General features: G+C 31.4%; 1 protein-coding gene across 1 annotated transcript in view; it reads left to right on the forward strand.

Moving 5' to 3' along the window:
- Positions 1 to 21,311, forward strand: part of LOC114334911 (chitotriosidase-1) — a 65,162-nt gene that overhangs the window by 20,728 nt on the left and 23,123 nt on the right. The window contains exons 4-5 of the mRNA XM_028285047.2: positions 8,368 to 8,627; positions 20,089 to 20,176. Coding sequence (XP_028140848.2) covers positions 8,368 to 8,627; positions 20,089 to 20,176 — 348 coding nt within the window. The remainder of the gene's footprint in view (positions 1 to 8,367; positions 8,628 to 20,088; positions 20,177 to 21,311) is intronic.

Genomic DNA, 21,311 nt, shown 5'->3' on the forward strand with positions numbered 1-21,311 from the left:
GTTTCATAACTTTTTTGCAAATAGTTGGAAAATGTTTTTAAAGCATTCATTTTCAAGACCTATGAAATACGCATTTTAAATATTTTTTAAAATTAGAATATAATAAACAATTTCTGAGAAATGTTAATTTGTTTATAACAATTTTTTTTAAACATTTAAAGATTATGCAAAAAATGAAAAATTTATATTTTGTCGACAAAATATTAAATAGGCATCACACCTTTATATTCTTTCTAAGCTTGATCAATGTCTCATGATTATTTTGGTTGTTATTGCGACTGTAAATTGTTAATTTACAATTGAATTGTTGCTAAAATATTCGTTTCATTTTCACCGGCTTCTGAATTTATAATCTGTAACAAGAAAGCTTTATTTTCACCAAGCTATATAATTATTGATAAATAATTACTGGCCCAAAAAATTTATTTGAAAATTCGATATTTTGTTGAGAAAACCCACATTTCTCGAGGAAAATTTTCGTCGGAGCAAATCGGGAAAAACATGTCTCTATGCAGAATTAAATTGGGGTGAATTTTTATTTGAGTGTTTTTTGTGTAAAGTTAAAATCTTCGGAGTTATAGAGCAATAAATGAAAAAAATACGATTTGTCGGCGCCATTTTGTTTATAAAAAAGTAGCACACTATATGCGGACTTTGCATACCTATATTAATAATATATAGGATCTTATAATTCGATTCCAGCAATAACATTGCTGGTAAATAACCTTTCTTTGTACTTTACTAATTAGACAGGCGTATTATAACTATTTTTTTTTTCAAAATTTAAAGATTATGCAAAAAAAAAGAAAAATTTATATTTTGTCGATAAAATATTAAATAAGCATCTCATCTTTATAATCTTTATAAGTTTGATGAATGTATCATGATTATTTTGGTTATTACTGCGATCGTAATTTGTTAATTAACAATTGAATTGTTGCTAAAATATTCGTTTAACTTTCACCGGCTTCTGGAATTATAATCTACACCAAGAAAGCTTTGATGTCACCAAGTTATTTAATTATTGATTAATAATTACTTACCTAAAACTTTATTTGAAAATTAGAGTTTTTGTTAGGAAAACCCGCATTTTCCGAGGAAAATTTTCGTCGGAGCAAATCGTGAAAAACATACCTCTATGCAGAATTTAATTGCGGTGAATTTTTATTAAGGTGTTTTTGTTGTAAAGTTAAAATCTTCGGAGTTATAGGGCAATAATTGAAAAAAATACGATTTGTCGGCGCCATTTTGTTTATAAAAAAGTAGCACACTATCTGCGGACTTTGCATACCTATATTATTAATATATATGATCTTATAATTCGATTCCAGCAATAAAATTGCTGGTAAATAACTTTTCCATGAATTTTGCTAATTAGCCCAGAGTATTAACGAATGTGTAAGATTTTAGTATATTTAATCTGTCTAACAGTTGTTGTTTTCGAATAATCCTTCGAGTTTGAATGTTATTTTTTGCTATTTACTTGATTTTTTATAATATTTTTAATTTGAGTCACTCGTAACTAAAGAAAAGTGTTTCTTAAATTTTTTTTTCATATTTTTTTATTTACTTTTACTTGTAATGTACCTACTTTAGTTTACGATTTATTTTCTATCTTACGCCATTAAAACGTTTCTTATCTTTACAACCATATCCATTCTTTATTACATGCTTCCTGTTTTTAATCTTCCAGCGGAACCCCCTCCGTGGCTCAGTGGTAAGAGCGCCAGCCTATGGATCGAAAAATCCGAAAAGGTCGTGAGTTCGAATCTCACCAGGGTCAGAAATTTTTCGTTTACTATAAATTAATAAATGAAAATAGTGGGATCGGTATTCACCGGAGGGACCGCAGACGTTCGGATACAATTAGCGTCTCTTTGCAAAGACAATGACGTCGACTTTGCAAAGTAACAAGACACTTACTCAACACACACACTACACATTATTCCCCTGAGTTAGTGGTAAGTTATAGTCTAAAAAAACAATTATGAAATTGACTGGCCAGTTGGTTGTGAAAACCAGTGCCAATAAAACTCAAAACACACACAATCTTCCAGCGGACGGTGAGGTCTGTCAGGCGTCTATCATATGAAAGTACATAAAATTGATAATTTTTATTGATAAAATTCAAACCCTTCAAAATTTTGCTATAAATAAAAATTTAAGTTCTCTGCGAATTAAAAGAAATATACAGGGTGTCCCAAAAGTAGTGGAACGGTCGAATATTTCGCGAACTAAACATCAGATCAAAAAACTGAAAAATACGTGTTCAATAATTTTCAAAAATCTATCCAATGACACCAAACACCAACCCCCACTACACCCCCTGGTGGTGGGGTGAAGGGTAACTTTAAAATCTCAAATAGAAACCCCTAGTTTTTCTTACAGATTTGGAGTCGTTACGTAAAAGTTAGCAACTTTTACTCAAGACATTTTTTCGAACTGTGGATAGATGGCGCTATAATTGAGAAAAACGGTTTATCCTGATACCATAGGTAAATTATAGAGACGGTCTAATATCTCGAGAAATACACTTCCAAATGAGAAAACCAAAACAAAGGTTTTTAATACTTTTTAAAAACCTATCGAATATCACCAAACCTGGCCCTCCAACCCACCCCCTGGAGGTGGGGTGGGGGGGTAACTTTAAAATCTTAAATAGCAACCCCCACTTTTTATTACAGATTCGGATTCGTCATGAAAAATTCAGCAACATTTATTCGAAACATTTTTTAGAATTGTTGATAGATGGCGCTTTAATTGGAAAAATACGATTTATTAGCGCCATTTATCAGCAATTTTAAAAAATGTTTCGAATAAATGTTGCTTAATTTTTCATGACGAATTTGAATCTGCAATAAAAAGTGGGGTTTGATATTTAGGATTTTAAATCTACCCCCCACCCCGTCTCCAGGGGTTGGGTTGGAGGGTCATTTTTGGTGTTTGTCGATAGGTTTTCGAAAAATATTAAAAACCTGTTTTTTGGTTTCTCATTTGGAAGTGTATTTCTCGAGATATTAGACCGTTTCTATAATTTACCTATGGTATCAGGATAAATCGTTTTTCCCAATTATTGCGCCATCGATCCACAGTTCGAAAAAATGGCTTGAATAAAAGTTGCTTACTTTTACATAACGAATCCAAATCTGCAAAAAAATAGGGGTTTCCATTTGAGATTCTAAAGTTACCCCCCACCCCACTTCCAGGGTGTGTAGTAAGGGTTGGTGTTTGGTGTCATTTGATAGATTTTTGAAAATGATTGAACAAATATTTTTCAGTTTTTTGATCCGATGTTTAGTTCGCGAAATATTCGACCGTTCCACTACTTTTGGGACACCCTATATAATATAGTATATTATGTTATAATCAAAGCCCGAATTTCAGGCACTCCTAGGTTTGGCTAGGCAATCCTCAGGTCTGACTGACAGTCTTAGTCAAAGCCCGAAATAAATTACAGTTTCGGCCTTTGACTAGTCAAACCTAGGAGAGACAAATTTGGTCAGGCAAAGGTTGAAAGTTAATTCTATGAAATCGGGGTTTGACTAGTCAAACCCCGATCAGCTATTAAAGTGTCGTAATTTGTTAGCAAAACAAAACGTGATTTTTTAATTTTAATGTTTATTATTTTTGTATTGTCGTAATTTAAATACTAAAATTATTGTTTATTCTCACATGTTGAGGCATTATTGCGTTTAGAGTTGCAAAATACGTTAGACCTTTTATACTTACATAATTTTGAAGAGCATTTCTTATTGCAGTAGCATTTTAAAAAGTTTTGTCCTCCAAATTTAGAATATTTTGTACAAATTTCTCTTAGAGACAGCTTAACGTCTGGAACATCTTCGAAATTACGAAAATTCTCTTTGGACTCTCTGATTTGATTTCTGGAAAAAGTGTGTTTATTGATCCTTATTTCGCACCAACTCTTTATAAACAGTACAGTATTTTATCTTGTATGATACCCAAAATATTTAGAGCACCTCCTTTGGCTCTATCAAAGCTGGGGATAGGTATTGTTACAGTTTTTCCGATTAAATTGAAGGAAATTTTCTTTCACTTAATTGTTTAATAAAATTATCCTGGGCATGAAGATCTTCAATCGCCTTTCCTTTATTTACTAATTTTTTTCTGTCTGTGCACAACGCATGTTTTTAACTTTTCTTTCAAAACCTACATAGTAGGTACGCACCAAGTGTGCTGTTACCGCACACAGCATGTATCACATGATTACAAATTATGCACGTATGTGCGTCAGAGCTCTCTTTTTGACAAATACAATAAACCACATCTGAAGAAGTAATCTGAATTGTTTGACAATTTTCTTCCTCTCCTAGTGACGAAGGTCCTGGGGCTTCGTTAGTATTAAGGTGATCTTTAGTTTTTTCTCCGATTGCAATATCTTCTGTCACAGTTGACGATGACATTCCTATTCCATATGTTTGCGCTAAACACACTTTTTTCAAGAAATTAAAAAAGAATTCAAAGATAATTTTCATAATTTCGGACATTCGGTTTCAGCTGTCTCTAAGAGAAATTAGTACAAAATATTCTAAAATTGGAGGACAAGGCTTTATAAAATGCTACTTCAATAAGAAATGCTCTTCAAAATTATATAAGTGTAAAAGGTCTACCGAATTGTGCAACTCTAAATGCCATAATGCCCCATCATGTGAGAATAAACACTCTAATTTTAGTATTTTAATTTCGACAATAGAAAAATAATAAATATTTAAATTAATAAATCACGTTTTATTAAATTTAATCTAACAAACTATGACATTTTAATAGGTGATCGGGGTTTGACTAGTCAAACCCCGATTTCATAAAATTAAATTTCGACCTTTGCCTGACCAACTTAGTCTCTTCTAGGTTTGACTAGTCAAAGGCCGAAACTGTAATTTATTCCAGGCTTTAACTGAGACCATCAGTCAGACCTGAGGATGGCCTAGGCAAACCTAGGAGTGCCTGAAATTCGGGCTTTGACTATAACATATACACGGAACTAAGAATGTACATACCAGACAAATTTTTTTAAATTCTGTAAGTATTGGCTGCGTAATGTACCTATAACAGCATATTATACCGGGTGTCCACTTATATTTTCCCCCATTTTAACTGCCTATAACTTCTAAACGGTTCAAGATAGAAATATGGGGTTTTCGCTGAAATGTTTTATTTTAGTAAAAGTTTTGTCTGAATGGATTGAATTTTTTATATCGCTTTCAAATACGAAATAAAAAATGGCGGATTTTTGAAAAAAACTTTGTTGACTTTTTTTTAATGGAACACCCAGTATATTTTTTTTGTAAATTGAAAGAAAGATCATTCACCTATCCAGCGATATAAAGTTTTTCAAAATAGGTTGTCAAATCACTGAGTAATTAATTTTTAAAATGAGGGGTGCAACGTGGATATCACATACCTAAATAACATAACTGAGCAAAATGATATTATGTTATGTGATTTCCACATTGCATCTCTCATTTTAAAAATTAATTGCTCAGTCATTTGGCAACCGATTTTAAAAAATTTTATATCGCTGGATAGGTAAATGACCGTTTTATCAAGACACAAAAAATATACTGGGTGCTTTAATAAAAAAAGTCAACAACGTTTTTTTTTAAATCCTCCATTTTTTATTTAAAGCGATATAAAAATGGTCATTTACCTAAAAACTTGAAAAAACGGTCATCTATCTATCCAGAGATATAAAGTTTTTTAAAATCGGTTGTCAAATGACTGAGCAATTAATTTTTAAAATGAGAGATGCAATGTGGAAATCACATAACTTGCTTAGTTATGTTATTTAGGTATGTGATATCCACGTTGCACCTCTCATTTTAAAAATTAATTACTCAGTGATTTAATAACCGATTTTGAAAAACTTTATATCGCTAGATAGGTGAATGACCTTTCTTTCAATTTACAAAAAAATATACTGGGTGTTCCATTAAAAAAAAGTCAACAAAGTTTTTTCCAAAATCCGCCATTTTTTATTTCGTATTTGAAAGCGATATAAAAAATTCCATCCAATCAGACAAAACTTTTACTAAAATAAAACATTTCAGTGAAACCGCATATTTCTATCTTGAGCCGTTTAGAAGTTATAGGCAGTTAAAATGGGGGAAAATATAAGTGGACACCCGGTATTATGTGCTGGAATGTGCATGGAATGTGCTGGCAGTAATTTGATTAGCAATATTTCCTCTATGGGCATTTTTTAAACATTGTTGTTTGCTACTTATTGCAATGTAATTTTACCTTTAAACGGGATATTTACTTTTGTATTTTTGTTTTATTTTTATAACTAAAAATAAAAGCAAAACACGAAAAATGTTTAGAATTTTAATGTTCGTTAGCTGTAGAAAAATGATGAGCATAGAAGAAGAACTAGCAGCAAATTTTATTTAAAAACAGTGCATAATTTTGTTTTGACTCTTATACTCAAATTGTCGCCAACATAACTGATCTACGAATTTTGAAAAAAAAAACAAGCAAACCAATTAGAAAAATTTCTGGCAAATCTTAAATATTTCACTTATATTGAATCAGCAAAAGCTACTGTTATAGAAATACACAATGGATATTGTAATAAAACTTTATTTCATTTTTGTTTTTTTTTAATTTTTTAATTTTGATCATTACAGCTGTCACTTTTGTGTTTGTGTAATTTTATTTCGCATCTTGCGCTGGAGGGTTAAAATATTTTTAAGTATTTTTACTCTACTTAAAGTTACCATATGGATTTGTAATTTTAAGGGTACTGTTTAAATTACAACTAGCAGAGTTTTCATAGAGATATTTTCTTCAAGATATCTGCCGGGTCGAAAATTTTTTTTACTCATAAAAAAACATTTTTAATAATTATTTAATTAAAGTTTACATAAATACTAACCTAAATATACTAAACTCCATAATATCATCAATTTTTTTATAATTCGACCTTATATCGGATCCTCTACTAAATTGGAAATTGGGAAAAACTAAATTTGGTAATTTTATTGTTTAATATACAGGGTGTAACAAAAATACAGGTTATAAATTAAATCACCTATTCTGGGACCAAAAACAGTTCGAATGAACCTAACTTACCTTAGTACAAATATGCACATAAAAAAAGTTACAGCCCTTTGAAGTTACAAAATAAAAATCGATTTTTTCCAATATATCGAAAACTATTAGAGATTTTTTATTGAAAATGGACATGTGGCATTTTTATGGGAGGAATATCTTAAAGAAAAATTATAGTGAAATTTGTGCAACCCATAAAAATATTATGGGGGTTTTGTTCCCTTAAACCCACCCAAACTTTTGTGTACGTTCCAATTAAATTATTATTGTGATACTATTAGTTAAATTCAATATTTTTAAAACTTTTTTGGTTCTTAGTATTTTTTCGACTCGACAAGGCAGTTTTTATCGAGTTGCGGCTTCTTTTCTAATATGTTTACATAGAGATTTTATGGGGGTTTTGTTCCTTTAAACCTCCCAAATGGTTGTATACGTTCCAATTAAACTATTACTGCGATACCATTAGTTAAACACAGTGTTTTTAAAACTTTTTTGCTTCATTGTATTTTTTCGATAAGGCACCTTTTATCGAGATGTGGCTTCTTTTTTAATATGGTTCAAAATATACCTAAAAATGTAAATCATAAATAAATTTTCCTATTATTATCAAGTCTCCATAATCGTACTTAGCCATATACAAATATGTGGTGGATTTGACAAATATGCAAAATATCTCGATAAATACTGATTTTTCGAAAAAGTACTAAGAGGCAAAGAAGTTTTTAAAGCATTGTGTTTAACCAATAATACTACAATAATAATTAAATTGGAACGTACACAAAAGTTTGGGGGGGTTTAAAGGAAAAAAACCCCCATAAAATTTTTATGGGGTGTCTAAATTTTACTATAATTTTTTTTAAGATACTACTGCCATAAGAATACCACACGTTCATTTTCAATAAAAAATTTCCAATAGTTTTCGATATATTGGAAAAAATCGATTTTCATTTTGTAACTTCAAAGGGCTGTAACTTTTTTTATGTGCACATTTGTACTAAGGTAAGTTAGGTTCAATGGAAGTATTTTTGGTCCCAGAATATGTGATTAAATTTATGACCTGTATTTTTGTTACACCCTGTATAATCTGTTCGCAAAATTTTGTTGAAACTTTCGCTTTTTTTTTGGTTAGTTGAAAAATTATATTTTTATATTCGCATAAACATTTCTTTTGCGCTGCATTTATACAAATATAACGGTTTCTTATTTTTTACGAAGCTTTGAGGTGGAACCGAATTTTTAGGGAAAATTATTTGGGATTTTATCTAATACAATAATTGTATTTATGTTATTTTTTAGATGGCAAATTCCAAACAACTACGTGAAGATTTTGCAGACAGTGTTATAGCATTTCTAGCCTACTATGGATTTGACGGTGTCGACATAGATTGGGAATATCCCACTACCAGAGGTGGTATTAAAGAAGATGGAGAAAATTTTATTTCCCTTTTACAGGCACTAAAGAGTAGGTTTGAAAAGTACGAACTAAAACTCTCCATTGCTGTTTCCATAGATGTAGACTTGATTAACACAGCGTATGTAGTACCAAAATTAGCTGAGTAAGTTGTTATATTATTCTAGTAGAATTCAAAGTATGACTATTGTCTAGTAGATATGGTAATAAATGAGAAACAATACATTTTTTAGTATATTTGTATGCTTACAATATACAAAAGTTACGTATTATTGCTAGTACACTTTACAATCTATACATGGTGATTTTAAAGTATAATACACTCTAACGTGTAAGTAAAAGCTTTCAACTTAATAAAATATTTAAAAATATTAAAAATAATATCAAATTCAAAATTTGTTGGACTATTTTTCTGGTAACACCTCAACGACTTTTAAAAATTGGGTTGCTATCTCTGAACCTATGCTTTATCTGATGAGCCACTAAAAAGTGGCGAAATCGTCGATAAGAGTGCTGGTGGCGCTCTCTGAATTAATGGAAAATTAAGACAGTTTTGGCTGCGCATTGCAACTGATTAAAAATTGTATACATTTTTATTGAAGTTATACTTCTTTACGCACGAGGGTGAATTTTTATTTTCCCGGGCGCATGCGCACACCGGCAGTATGATACTATAGTCGCTCAAACGTTATACGGGATCTGATTAGGTGTTAAAATCTTCTGCCAATAATTGTTCAATATGGAGATTATGGATTAACAAGAGTATATTAGTTTTTATTGTTGTGATGGCAGAGAAAAAAGCAAGTTTATCATTGTAGTGACTTTTTAAATAGATTTTAAAAGCGAGAGGTACGTAATAATTGTAAATGTTCCAGTATCCTAATAAAAAATTACATAGGTATTTTACCTACCTATTTGGAAAATTTAAAAAGAACCTACCAAAATAGTATGTAATGTTTTGATTTACATAATTTTTTGATTACCATCAAAATTTCTACCAATATTCACATAATATATTTTATTCCCCAAAATATTCCTATAATTCCACAAAAATCAAACTAATTTGATTAAATTCATATAAGTATGTAATAAATAACTGCCAAAAAGTTTATGGTGTAAACGTTCAGTTAGTGTATATTCCCACATGACAGATACGCGAAGGTGGTGCAATGGGAAAGCACTTCGATTTTCGATCGGCGAGATCGACGGGAAGCGGGTTCGATCCCCAATGCAAATTATTTATTTTTTATTTTTTTATACATTTTATGATTGTAAGTATATTATTATATACTCATGTATGGAAGCGAAGTCTGGACATTAACAGCAGAGTCCAGAAGAAGGATCAATGCTGTGGAAATGGACTACATACGTAGAAGCGCTGGAATCTCCCGATTGGACAGAATACGTAACGAAGAAATAAGAAGAAGGATGCAGGCACACGATACAGCGGTAGACAGGCTCGAGAGAAGAAGCCTAAAATGGTTCGGTCACTTACTTAGAATGGACGACCAACGATGGCCAAAGAAACTCCTGAAATGGAAACCCCCAGGTAGGAAGAAAAGGGGAAGACCAAGACTATCCTGGAATGACACGATAAGGAAGGCCATGGAACACCGAGATTTGGAAGAGGAAGATGCCCAGGATAGAAATAGATGGCGGTTAGGTGTGGGGATGCGGCGTCAGCCGATATGACACCCCGGATATATATATATATATATATATATATATATATATATATATATATATATATATATATATATATATAAGTATATTATTATATAATTTTTTTCAAAAAATACGCATTTAGTTAAAATTTTTGGCAACATTAGTGTTCAGAAATCATTTCCGTGTGACATTTTTCAATGTGTTTGTGTGGGTTTTATTCTTTTATTTTTTTAATTTTTGGTATTGTTTTAATAAAAAAGAATGTGTGTGTACTTTGTACGCACGTAAGAAGTTATACTTCTATTATATGATTTAAACGAAATTAATATACTTTTTATTTATATTTTGTTTAAATATTAAACTAATTTATACTTACTACTTCTCAAACATTTTTATTAGAACAGTGCCAAAAATTAAAATAATAAAAGAATAAAACACACACAAACACATTTAAACAAGCCACAAATGATGTCTGAACATTAATTGTCGAAAATTTTTTTAACTAAATACGTATTTTCTGAAAATACAATTATATAATAAATATACTTACAATCATAAAATGTATTAAAAAAAACAAAAAAGAAAGTTTCTATTGGGACTCGAACCAGCGCTGATAAGAGCAGTTGGTATTGGAATTCATTCGCCTTCTCCGCTTAGCCACGGACACTATGTGTCATTATTTACGAAGATCGACTAACTAAACGGATTAAACTTGTGATATTTTGATATTTTGAAAATTGATCAAATTATTTTAATTTTGAATTGAAATGATTTAGAATTGAAAAAATACAACAAAACATAGGGTAAAAAAACAATATATTAGGTGAATATTGATAGCAATTTTGATGGTAATCAAATTATATAAATAAAAGTATTACATACTATGTATTTTGGCAGATCAAATAGGTAGGTTTATACACATGATACATTAACAATTATTACGTACCTGTTGCTTTTAAAAACTATTTAAAAGTCACTACAATATTATAAACTTTTTTGTTTCTGTCCTCACAACAATAAAACTAATATATTATACATTTGTTTACCTTTACCTTTACCTCCAAACCACAGCTGCCATATCGGATAATTTTTGACATGTCATTTGAACATCCAATCAGAACAAAGTTATAATGCGCATGCGCCGGGCTGATAGGTTTTAACATATAAAAAAATCACCCTCTATCGCCGGTAAAGAAGTATAACTTCAAAAATTTTGGAAAGTAGTAAGTATTAAAATTAGTTTAATAGTTAAATTAAATATAGATAAACTGTTTTAGGTATATTTATTTCGTTGAAATCATATAATAGAAGTATAACTTCTTACGTGCGTACAAATTACACACATTTTTTTTTTCTATTAGTATTACTCCTACTAAGTAAAATAGGTCCATTTTCCGTTTAAATTTACCACGCTGAACAGACGAGGTTGTGAATTGCAAACTGTAGAATTCCCGCGTGTCTTCTTTGCTTCAGCATCCATCTGGCTTGCAATTTTTAGAAGCAGTGGAGGTGCTACCAGAAATATGGTGCTGTCAGTTTTCAATTTGATATTATTTTAAATATTTTTAAATATTTTGTTAAGTTTAAAGCTTTGACTTGTATCTAGCAGATGCCGCTAGATAACTACTACCATCACGTTAGTTGCACTGCCGGACTAATAGACTGGGTGATTTGCTTGATTCAGAGATAGCAACCTATGCATTCACTGATGAGCCACTAAAAAGTGGCGAATCGTCGATAAGAGTGCTTGTTCCGCTCTTTGAACTAAGTGAGAATTAAGACAGTTTCGCATTGCAACTGAAAAAAATGGTATACATTTTTATTTTTCTAAGGTGTAATTCTGCATGAAAAAATAATCACACTTTGCTGGATAAAGGTATGTACACAAAAATGATTCGTTTCCGAGATACTGAGTGTTACAATTTTTCGTACAAATAAAAAGATCATGTATTATATACTCTCAAACCGGTTAAAATATGCAAATGAAATATGTTGGGTTTTAAGGGGTAGCTATTGCGCATTTTCTGAAACTATTATAAACTATTTTCTATTTACCATTGGCGCGCATACGGGTAATGGTCTGAATTTTTTAAAGAAAAAATAGTACGCCACTAAGATATTCCAAATTAAAAATCATTTTTTAATTCCTCGACAAATTTGCGACCAAAAATATATTTTCCTTTTTTCCTTATCAGGCGCTTTTTTTGTGCAAAAAACAAAATATCTTAACGCTTACAAGATATGTATTTGACAGTTATTAATGATATAAGTGTTAGAAACACAATTTTAAGGCACGCATGTGAAGGTTTGCAGAATGAGCGAAGTGAATTCACATAAGTGCCTTTAAAATGTAATTTTAACACGTATATCATACAACATTTTTTCTACAAATGTCTTTATATCAACCAATATAATTTATTAATTCTCAATTACAGGACAATACCTAAAAAACTTTTACTTGAACTTGACTGACATTCCATTTTTATATTTTTCTTGACATTACATCAAAACTGCCTATACTGTCAATACGTAAATCATAACAACTGTAGAATAACATCTACTTTTGTGGTTGTATATTCTAACAAATTTTAATAGTTTTTTCTATAAACGTGTTAAAAATGCAATAATAGGTACAGTTTACATTAAATTTTAAAACACTTCTAAAAAAGGAAAAGGATATTTGATTATATGAAAGTGTGCTAAAAACCCATTGAAAGTGTGCGAAAAAGTAAATCCCATTTAAAATACATTGATACCTCACGCACACTTTAAACCCTTCACGCACTGCTGTCTATCATGACAGTTTTCACAAACTAAAAACTTATACATAATATGACAGAGTAGATAAAATAAGTTTGGAAACTGTATTTCGAATACTCTGTAAGCGTTACGATGTTTTATTTTTTTTGGCATAAAACCGGCGCCTCGTATAAAAAAGAAACAAATAAATATTTTTGTCTCAAATTGAACGAGGAATTTAAAAATGATGTTAAATTTAAAATATCTCAGTGGCTTGCTATTTTTTGTCTTTAAAAATATTCATATTTTACCCGTATACGCGTCAATACTAAATAAAAAAGTATTAATTGTATGTCCAAAAATTGGCAATAACTAACTTCCTCTTAAAACCCACCAAATTTCATTTGTATATTATGTCAACCAGTTTTTTCTTAGCCTTCTATCGTCCACGTTTGGACATAAGCCTCTCCCAACTCCTTCCATCGGTCTCTATCCTGAGCAAGATATTTCCAATTTTAGACCAGTAAGTATCTCTTTTTAGGTGGATGTGAGAGGTGGCATTCAGATTTTTGCGGATAAAGTTAGGTGATAATTTAAAAATTTCAAAAAATTTCGTTTTTGTTCTACTTTTTTGCTTATAACTTTAAAGCGATTCATTTTGGAACAAAGTCGTATAGGAATAAAACAAAGATAATTAAATTTTCTATCAGATGCGATGATTAAAAATATCTTATCACCCTTGCTGCAAAATAGCAATAAATATAAAATAAGGGGGCAAAATAAGCCTGTCCTTATTCAATAATTTTCCATCAATTAGGTTTCACTTGGGATCTTCCTAATTCGCTTAGAAAATTTTTGTAATGTGCTAAAACCGTACACCAAATTTCATTAAAATTGACTTACTATATTTTGAATAATAATTTTGCAATCTAAACTTGTTTTAAAAAATTAGAATTTTTTAAAATCTTGCACAACAAAAACTAGAAAATACAACAATTATCGGATTGCAGCCTCAGCAATGTTTTAAAGGTTATAAACAATTTTTTGCCATATAAACAAATTAGTCCTGTGGCCGGGAGGGGGTGCTACGGGCTCCTTTATTTAGATGGACTTACCCAAGATTTTTATGTATTTTTTGACCCGTAGAACACGATTTTTTTGGGTAACAGTTGATCTGGATGTCGATAAGGTTGTTATAAACAAAGAACTTGAGGAATTATATAACATCGATTTCTAGCAAAATATAACATTTTTTGTATTTCTTGGGTAATTCTAAGCAAAAAAGTTCTTACAAGTCTTTTCGTAGGATGCATAGTTTTCGAGATAAACGCAGTGGAAGTTTAAAAAATTCCAAAAATTGCAATTTTTGAACGCGAATAACTTTTGATTAAAAAAATAATGTGTGTGTACTTTGTACGCACGTAAGAAGTTATTCTTCTATTATATAGGTAATTTCCACGAAGTAAATGTACTTAACAGGTTATGTGTATTTTATTTAAAAATTAAACTAACTTTCTTATCTACCACTTTCAAAAAATTTTTATTAAAACAAACAAAAATAAAAAAAAATATGAATGGCCCAGGATTGGAACCCGCGACCTTCCGATCTCGGATCTAACGCCCTACCAACTACTCCACCGAGGTCCTTGTAATTGACACGTAAGTTTCGGATATAATTACACAACACGGCGACAAAGAGACAGTGTAAAAATATTATACCCACATAATATTTGATTATTTTACTACAGAGGAAAACAAATCCAAAAACACAAGAATTGTAGTAAATAATACATTTACTAAAAACACTAATATATTCTTTTAATGACTTATTTGCGCGGATACAGATACATATATACTTGTCTTGAAAGATTAGCAACGAACTACATACTGTCTGTGTGCGCAGGCGCGCAGATTTATGAAAAATTTTACTCTCAATTGCGCCTAAAGAAGAATAACTTCAAAAATAAAATAGCAATTCTGCTGACTGCATTTGAAAATCTAAGTCAAATTATACCGGTTTTAATTATTTGCATTGGTAAAAATTAATTTTTTTATTATTAAACAAAGCTATTTGTTTATAAGCCAAAAAATTGTTTATAAGTTTAAAACATTGCCGAGGCCCCTTAAATAATCCGATTTTAATTCTGTCAAGTGTATTAGATAGGTAGAGCACCTCTTTATATGTAAAAAATTAGACAACTTCTAAATGGTCTACTTTTTGTTCAGAAAGATTTTAAAAACTTTGAACTTTTTTAAAAACATTTAGATTGCAAATTTATTATGCAAAATCTATTAGGTCCATTTTAATTAAATTTGGTACACGGTTTAAGTATGTTATAAAGAATTTCCTAAGTGAATTACTAAGGTTCAAAGTGCCACCAAAGTGGTTAAAAACATTGAATAACAACAGGCGTATGTTGCCCCCTTATTTTGTATTTATTGCTATATTGCAGAAAATTTAACACGTTAAGACATTCTTGACCAGTCGTATGTCATACAAAATTCGATTATCTTTATTTTGTTTTTCTACGACTTTGTTCCACAACGAATCGTTTTAAAGTAATAAGCAAAGAAAGCAGAAAAAAATCGATGTTTTTCGAAATTTTTAGATATTTTAATTTTTTTATTAATGTTCCGGGCATATTTGAGAAGGAGCATAAGTCAGTTATTATTACTGAAGGTGTCACCTAACTTTATCTGCAAAAATCCGAATGCCACCTCTCACATTCAAAAATAGACGTTTTTCGCAGATCCTTACTGGTCTAATTTGTTCCAGCTACTCTTTTAACTTTCCGGAACTAACATAGGTTTTCTGAACATTAAAGCTAACATCGGGTCTCAGAGACCGACATAAAAAAATGTTTCCATTGACACACTTTCAAGCGTAGGACTGTGTTTACTCCCTGAAGGAGTTAAATTAAACATACCTGATACCTATTTTTAAATTATTAAACCTCTCTAACATTAGCAAAGTACCAAAGAAAATAAAACAATAACATAACATCTGATTTGTCAAAAACAACCTCAATATTTCCATTGCTGTTTTCTTGTACCTAGGTTCACTTTTTACTCTTAACAATTGGGTTACTAAATTATCAGCACTTGTTTGTACGGTCTTTCGTTAATCTAAATATTTTTTTCATCGAGTAGATCATGGGTCCAATATGGGTCCAAAATGCGTCTCTGAGACAAGATTTGCCGATAATTGCATAATTAGTTGACACTGAAGACTCAAACTTCAACACTAAAAACAGGCAACTAAATCAGGCAGCTACTGATGGCGGCGAAGATTCATAACGAACGATTTGGATATAATCGTAAAAGCACTAACTGGTCGGTCTCACACACCCAATGTTAGTCACGGAAGGTTAAGATATTAAAGTTACCCACCACCACACCTCAACGGGGTGGATTGCGGAGTCATTCGATAGATTTTCGAAAAATCTATCGATTTTTCAGTTCACGAAAATTTTGGTTAACGTAATATTCGACAATCTCGCCAATTTTGACAGACCCTGTATATGGATATAATTAGATCGTTACTCAAAATTGTTTATTTTTTAATAATTATTTAATGTTTTAGTTTATTTAATGAAAAGGGTTGCCGATATGATTCTCTTGTATTAAGGGATCACTTAGATAGACCTGTTGCATTGGAAAAAGCTAACGTGTTTGACGGATTAATCAGGGGGATGGCTTTACAAGCTAGCATGCCTTCAGATACTCACTATGACTCGTAACGAACGATTTGGATATAATCGTAAAAACTCTAACTGTTCGGTCAGACAGACCTAATGTTGGTCACGTAAGGTTAATATTATCATTAACCGGGTCTAGGACATTTCGGCGTCGCCGTTTCGGCGTGGCCATTTCGGCGTGGCCGTTTGGGCGTAGAGCCGTTTCGGCGTAGGCCGTTTCGGCGTCGGCCATTTCGGCGTCAGAGATTTTATTTTAGTTGACTAAATACCTACATTGGAGTCTATTAGTAAGACATTATTTTGAAAAAAATCTTTTAATATAGTTATTTAAATAGATACATTGGAGTCCATTGATCACAAAATTTTAATATTAATGGTAGATTTGTATATGTCAATTTTATACTTATGTGTGTGTGCTTGTTATTTAGCTCATAGTTAATGTAATATCTGTAATTGGCTTCTAGCTGTAGATATTATATATAAATAAATGAATAAACAAGATTTTGGAAAAATGAATATTTTATTTTAGTTATTATTTACATGTTATAATTAGATATGTGCTAGTCCAATTAAAAATCCTGAAACATTTATATTTACATACAAAACATTTATATTTAACCTACAAAACTTATTCACGAAATATTAATTAAAATAAAGTATTTACATGTTATAATTAGATATGTGCTAGTCCAATTAAAAATTCTGAAACATTTATACTTACATACAAGACATTTATATTTAACCTACAAAACTTATTCACGAAATATTAATTAAAATAAAGTACCTACTTACATATTATAATTATGTGCTAGTCCTCTTAAAAATTCTAAAACATCCCCGTTTGCATCAAAATTTCCCACAAGCCGTGAAATGCGATCATCTGCGTCTCTGTATTTTCTTAATTTCAATGGTGGGAGATTACCTGCCACAAGTTGCTCGAAATAGACATCTCGACCTTTCTGCACCTGACGCAGGCCATCTATAAATTTCCATATGGTTGGATGATCTGCTCCCAATTCCATCTTGAGTCTTCTATGGGCGGCCTCAGCGTGATTATTTGTCCGGTCTTCTCCATCCAGAGTTCTCTGGTAGAGGTTCCACATCCTTTGGGGAAATAAACTTGGTCTTCTGCCATTTCCTCTTCTGTTCATACGTCCAATATAGTAGTCTTCAAACCAGTCTACAAGTGGTTGGTGTTCAGCAGGTAGAGCTTCCGCTAGAACGGCAAAGGCATCATCTAAATGTTCGATAGGAACAAATGCTAATGCTGTCAACATTCTGCAATTTAAAGCGAATTGTGGATCAGCATTATACTCTCTCGTATATCCCATAGCAGCCACTTGTTTCTTCATATTTTGTGCCAAATGGAAAAAACATCCATTGATGTCGACGCCTGGAAAACAATCTTCCATTGCCTTAAATGCCGCCTGTTCGAAATCGCAATGGATTGCTCTGGGTTGCAAATTTGGTACAATTTGTCTGATCAATTCAAACATACGGGTATATGTGGATCTTGTTTTATTCGGCAGCATGGCATAAAATATTGGATGGACTCCATTATATTTTGTGGCCATAACTGTGTATACTTGTAAAAATAGAGATGGTGCTATAGCAAATGTACCGTCACCATACCACACATCTGAGGTCTGTAGATGTTGCAGCCACGATTCTCTCCCGAAAATCAAAATTCTTTGCAATCCTTCTCCATCATCTGCTAATAAAAAATTTTCTTCTACACCATCTTGTAACGTGTAAACACGATAAGACTCGGGAATTACTAACTCTTCAACAGTTGTCGGATTTGATGGGGCTGCATGAACTTCGTTACGTTTTCGTCTGATGAATTTTCTCATCGCGCCAGTGTTTGGGAGCCGACCATGACAAGCTTGACTTGTATTTCTCAGGCACTCATTGATTACCACTATTGTCCCTTCGTTTGTTTCTGTAGCACGCTTTTTCATTTTTGTAACAACTTGTGCTACTTCCACGTCCATCGCCGAGGAGTCGTGAGTGTGAACATTTACTTTCTTGATGACTTCACCATCTCTTGTATGTATTCTTGCTTTGCACGTTTGTTTCCTCTCACACCTCCAAAATTTTAGGGATTCATCGCTTTTACTAACAGCGTCAAAAACATACATGAAACCATCAGTGGTAAATTTCTCTCTTCCTCTGGTCGATAAAATTTTTCGTTCCATAGCTTAAAAATTCTTCGTCTGTATATCGTATAAATACTACTATGAAATATTATAAGACACTACATAAACTCTTAAACTGATCTCTGTTTATATAGCTGTACCCTCAATAATCCAACCAATCAAATCAATAATAGGTAGGTACCTACTTAAAATTTCCCTTAAGATTAAAAATCAACAAATTACTTGCATCTCTCGTTAATGACATTATAATGTAATTTTTGAAATCAACAACTAATTTAGTTTTCGAATATTTAAAATCAACAAATAACTTGCATCTCTCGTTAATGACATTATAATGTAATTTTTGAAATCAACAACTAATTGATACATGATAATGTCATTTGGAATTAACAGGTAATTTAGTTTTCGAGGAAATGTTAATAACATTATTATGTGATTTATAGAATTTTGTATTTAAATTTTCGAAGAAACTGCAATAAATATAGGGATAACTATTATTATACTAACTAATGGTAAATATTTTAAAAGCAGATTCCTTTCAAGAAAATATTGTATAATTTAATTTTTTTTAAAAATATACATTCTGCAAATATTTTTGCTTAAAAAAGATATTTTAACAATATTAAAATTCTCCGTCTATATACCATATAATGTATGTCTAATTAAAGTTGAAAAATGTCAGTTATCATCTAATTAGCTCTGGGACAATTAAGAGAACAGCAATTATTATTAATATGCATTAATAAAAAATCCAATATAGGTATTTGCAGAATAAAATATAACAAAATGTTTATAAAAGAAATATATTTAGTTTATTTTTCTACTTGACCATTAATGTTAAAATTGTGTGACCAATGAACTCCAATGTATTTAAATAACTATATTAAAAGATTTTTTTCCAAAAAATTGCCTGACCAATAAACCTCAATGTAGGTATTTAGTCAACTAAAATAAAATTTCTGACGCCGAAATGGCCGACGCCGAAACGGCCTACGCCGAAACGGCCTACGCCGAAACGGCTCTACGCCCAAACGGCCACGCCGAAATGGCCACGCCGAAACGGCGACGCCGAAACGTCCCATTCCGTCATTAACCTACCTCATCTCACCAGTTTAGAACAATAAATAAATTTTGGTTTGTAAGAAAAATTTCAACACCCTGTTTCTCGGAAACGAAGCATTTGCGATCTTAAGTTTTTAAAGCAAACTGTCATTATTTTTTCATGCAGAATAACCCCTTTTAGTTTGTCATCCTTTTTAAAAGCACCGTGTATATTCATTTGCTACACTTCTTTAAGTATTAGTGACAGGCTGTTTAAGCCTTTATTTTTATGCTTTATTTTTAGTTTAGTTGATAACGTCAATGTAATGGCTTACGACTATGTGACATCAGAGTCAAACGTGACTGGACTCTCTTCTCCCTTGTCAAAAATAGTAAGTAGATATTTATCTTTATACAGGGTGATGGTTTGGGACTTGTAATTAAATGTTTTTGACAAAATTTACTTAATTATTAACTGGAGATTTAGGATATGGGGTTTTTGGAATATGCCCAAGTGATTTCCGAGATATGATCAAAAGTATTTGATTTGACCCCCTTTATCTTTAAATTTTATAAATAATAAAATTTCAAATAATTTTACTATAACTGCTTTTGGTAGGGGAGCAAATTATGCTAAATTTGCAGTCACTCGAGCGTTATGGGGACCTATTAGGTTGTGATTATTAGGTCCTACAATCAAAAAAAGTTATTTTTCAGTTTTAATTTTTTTAATTTAATTTTCCATTTCCAACAATCGTTTTTTCCGATTATAGCTCCATCTATCCATAATTCGAAAAAATATCTCAAATAAATGTTGCTTATTTTTACGTAAAGAATCTAAATCTGCAATAAAAAGTTGGGGGCCCATTTCAGATTTTAAAGTAACCCCCACCCCACCTCCGTGGGGGTCGTGTTTGCTACCATTCGATCAGTTTTTCGATCTGATGTTCATTTTGCGAAATATCGCGGGGTTTGTATTTAAAGTTTTAAATTCACCCCCCCCCTATCCGTGGGGGTCATGTTTAGTACCATTCGATAGATTTTTAAGAAATATTGAAGAATTCTTTTAAATTTTTAGACCTGACGTTCATGTCGCGAAATATTCGCTTTTTTTGTGAAACTTTTTGACTTATTTCCTTACTCAAATCGTCATATTTTTGAAATATACACTCTTTTGCATGTACTTAACTTACTGTATCTTAATCTGACAATTTCGAGTATTTTTAAGGATAGATTTTTTTTTCGGGGCCCCTTAACGAACTTGCTTGTGTTAAGAGCCAATATATGGTAGACGTACATTTACAGGGTACCAGGTTTCTCCCCATATGATAAACTAACGCGCTCGAGTAACTGCAAAAATCCCCTCTTGGGCTCTCCTACTATTTAGCAGTGTCTATTTTAAAGAAACTTTAACACTTTGTGGATGTTAATCCAAACGCCAACCAACTTTCTTAATAAACTACCCTAATTTTATGACGACACATATATATTATCGAGCGGAGTGCAAGAATTAAATTAACTTATTAA

This window comes from Diabrotica virgifera, chromosome 1 (assembly GCF_917563875.1).
Source record: "Diabrotica virgifera virgifera chromosome 1, PGI_DIABVI_V3a".
Taxonomy (NCBI): Eukaryota; Metazoa; Arthropoda; class Insecta; order Coleoptera; family Chrysomelidae; genus Diabrotica; species Diabrotica virgifera.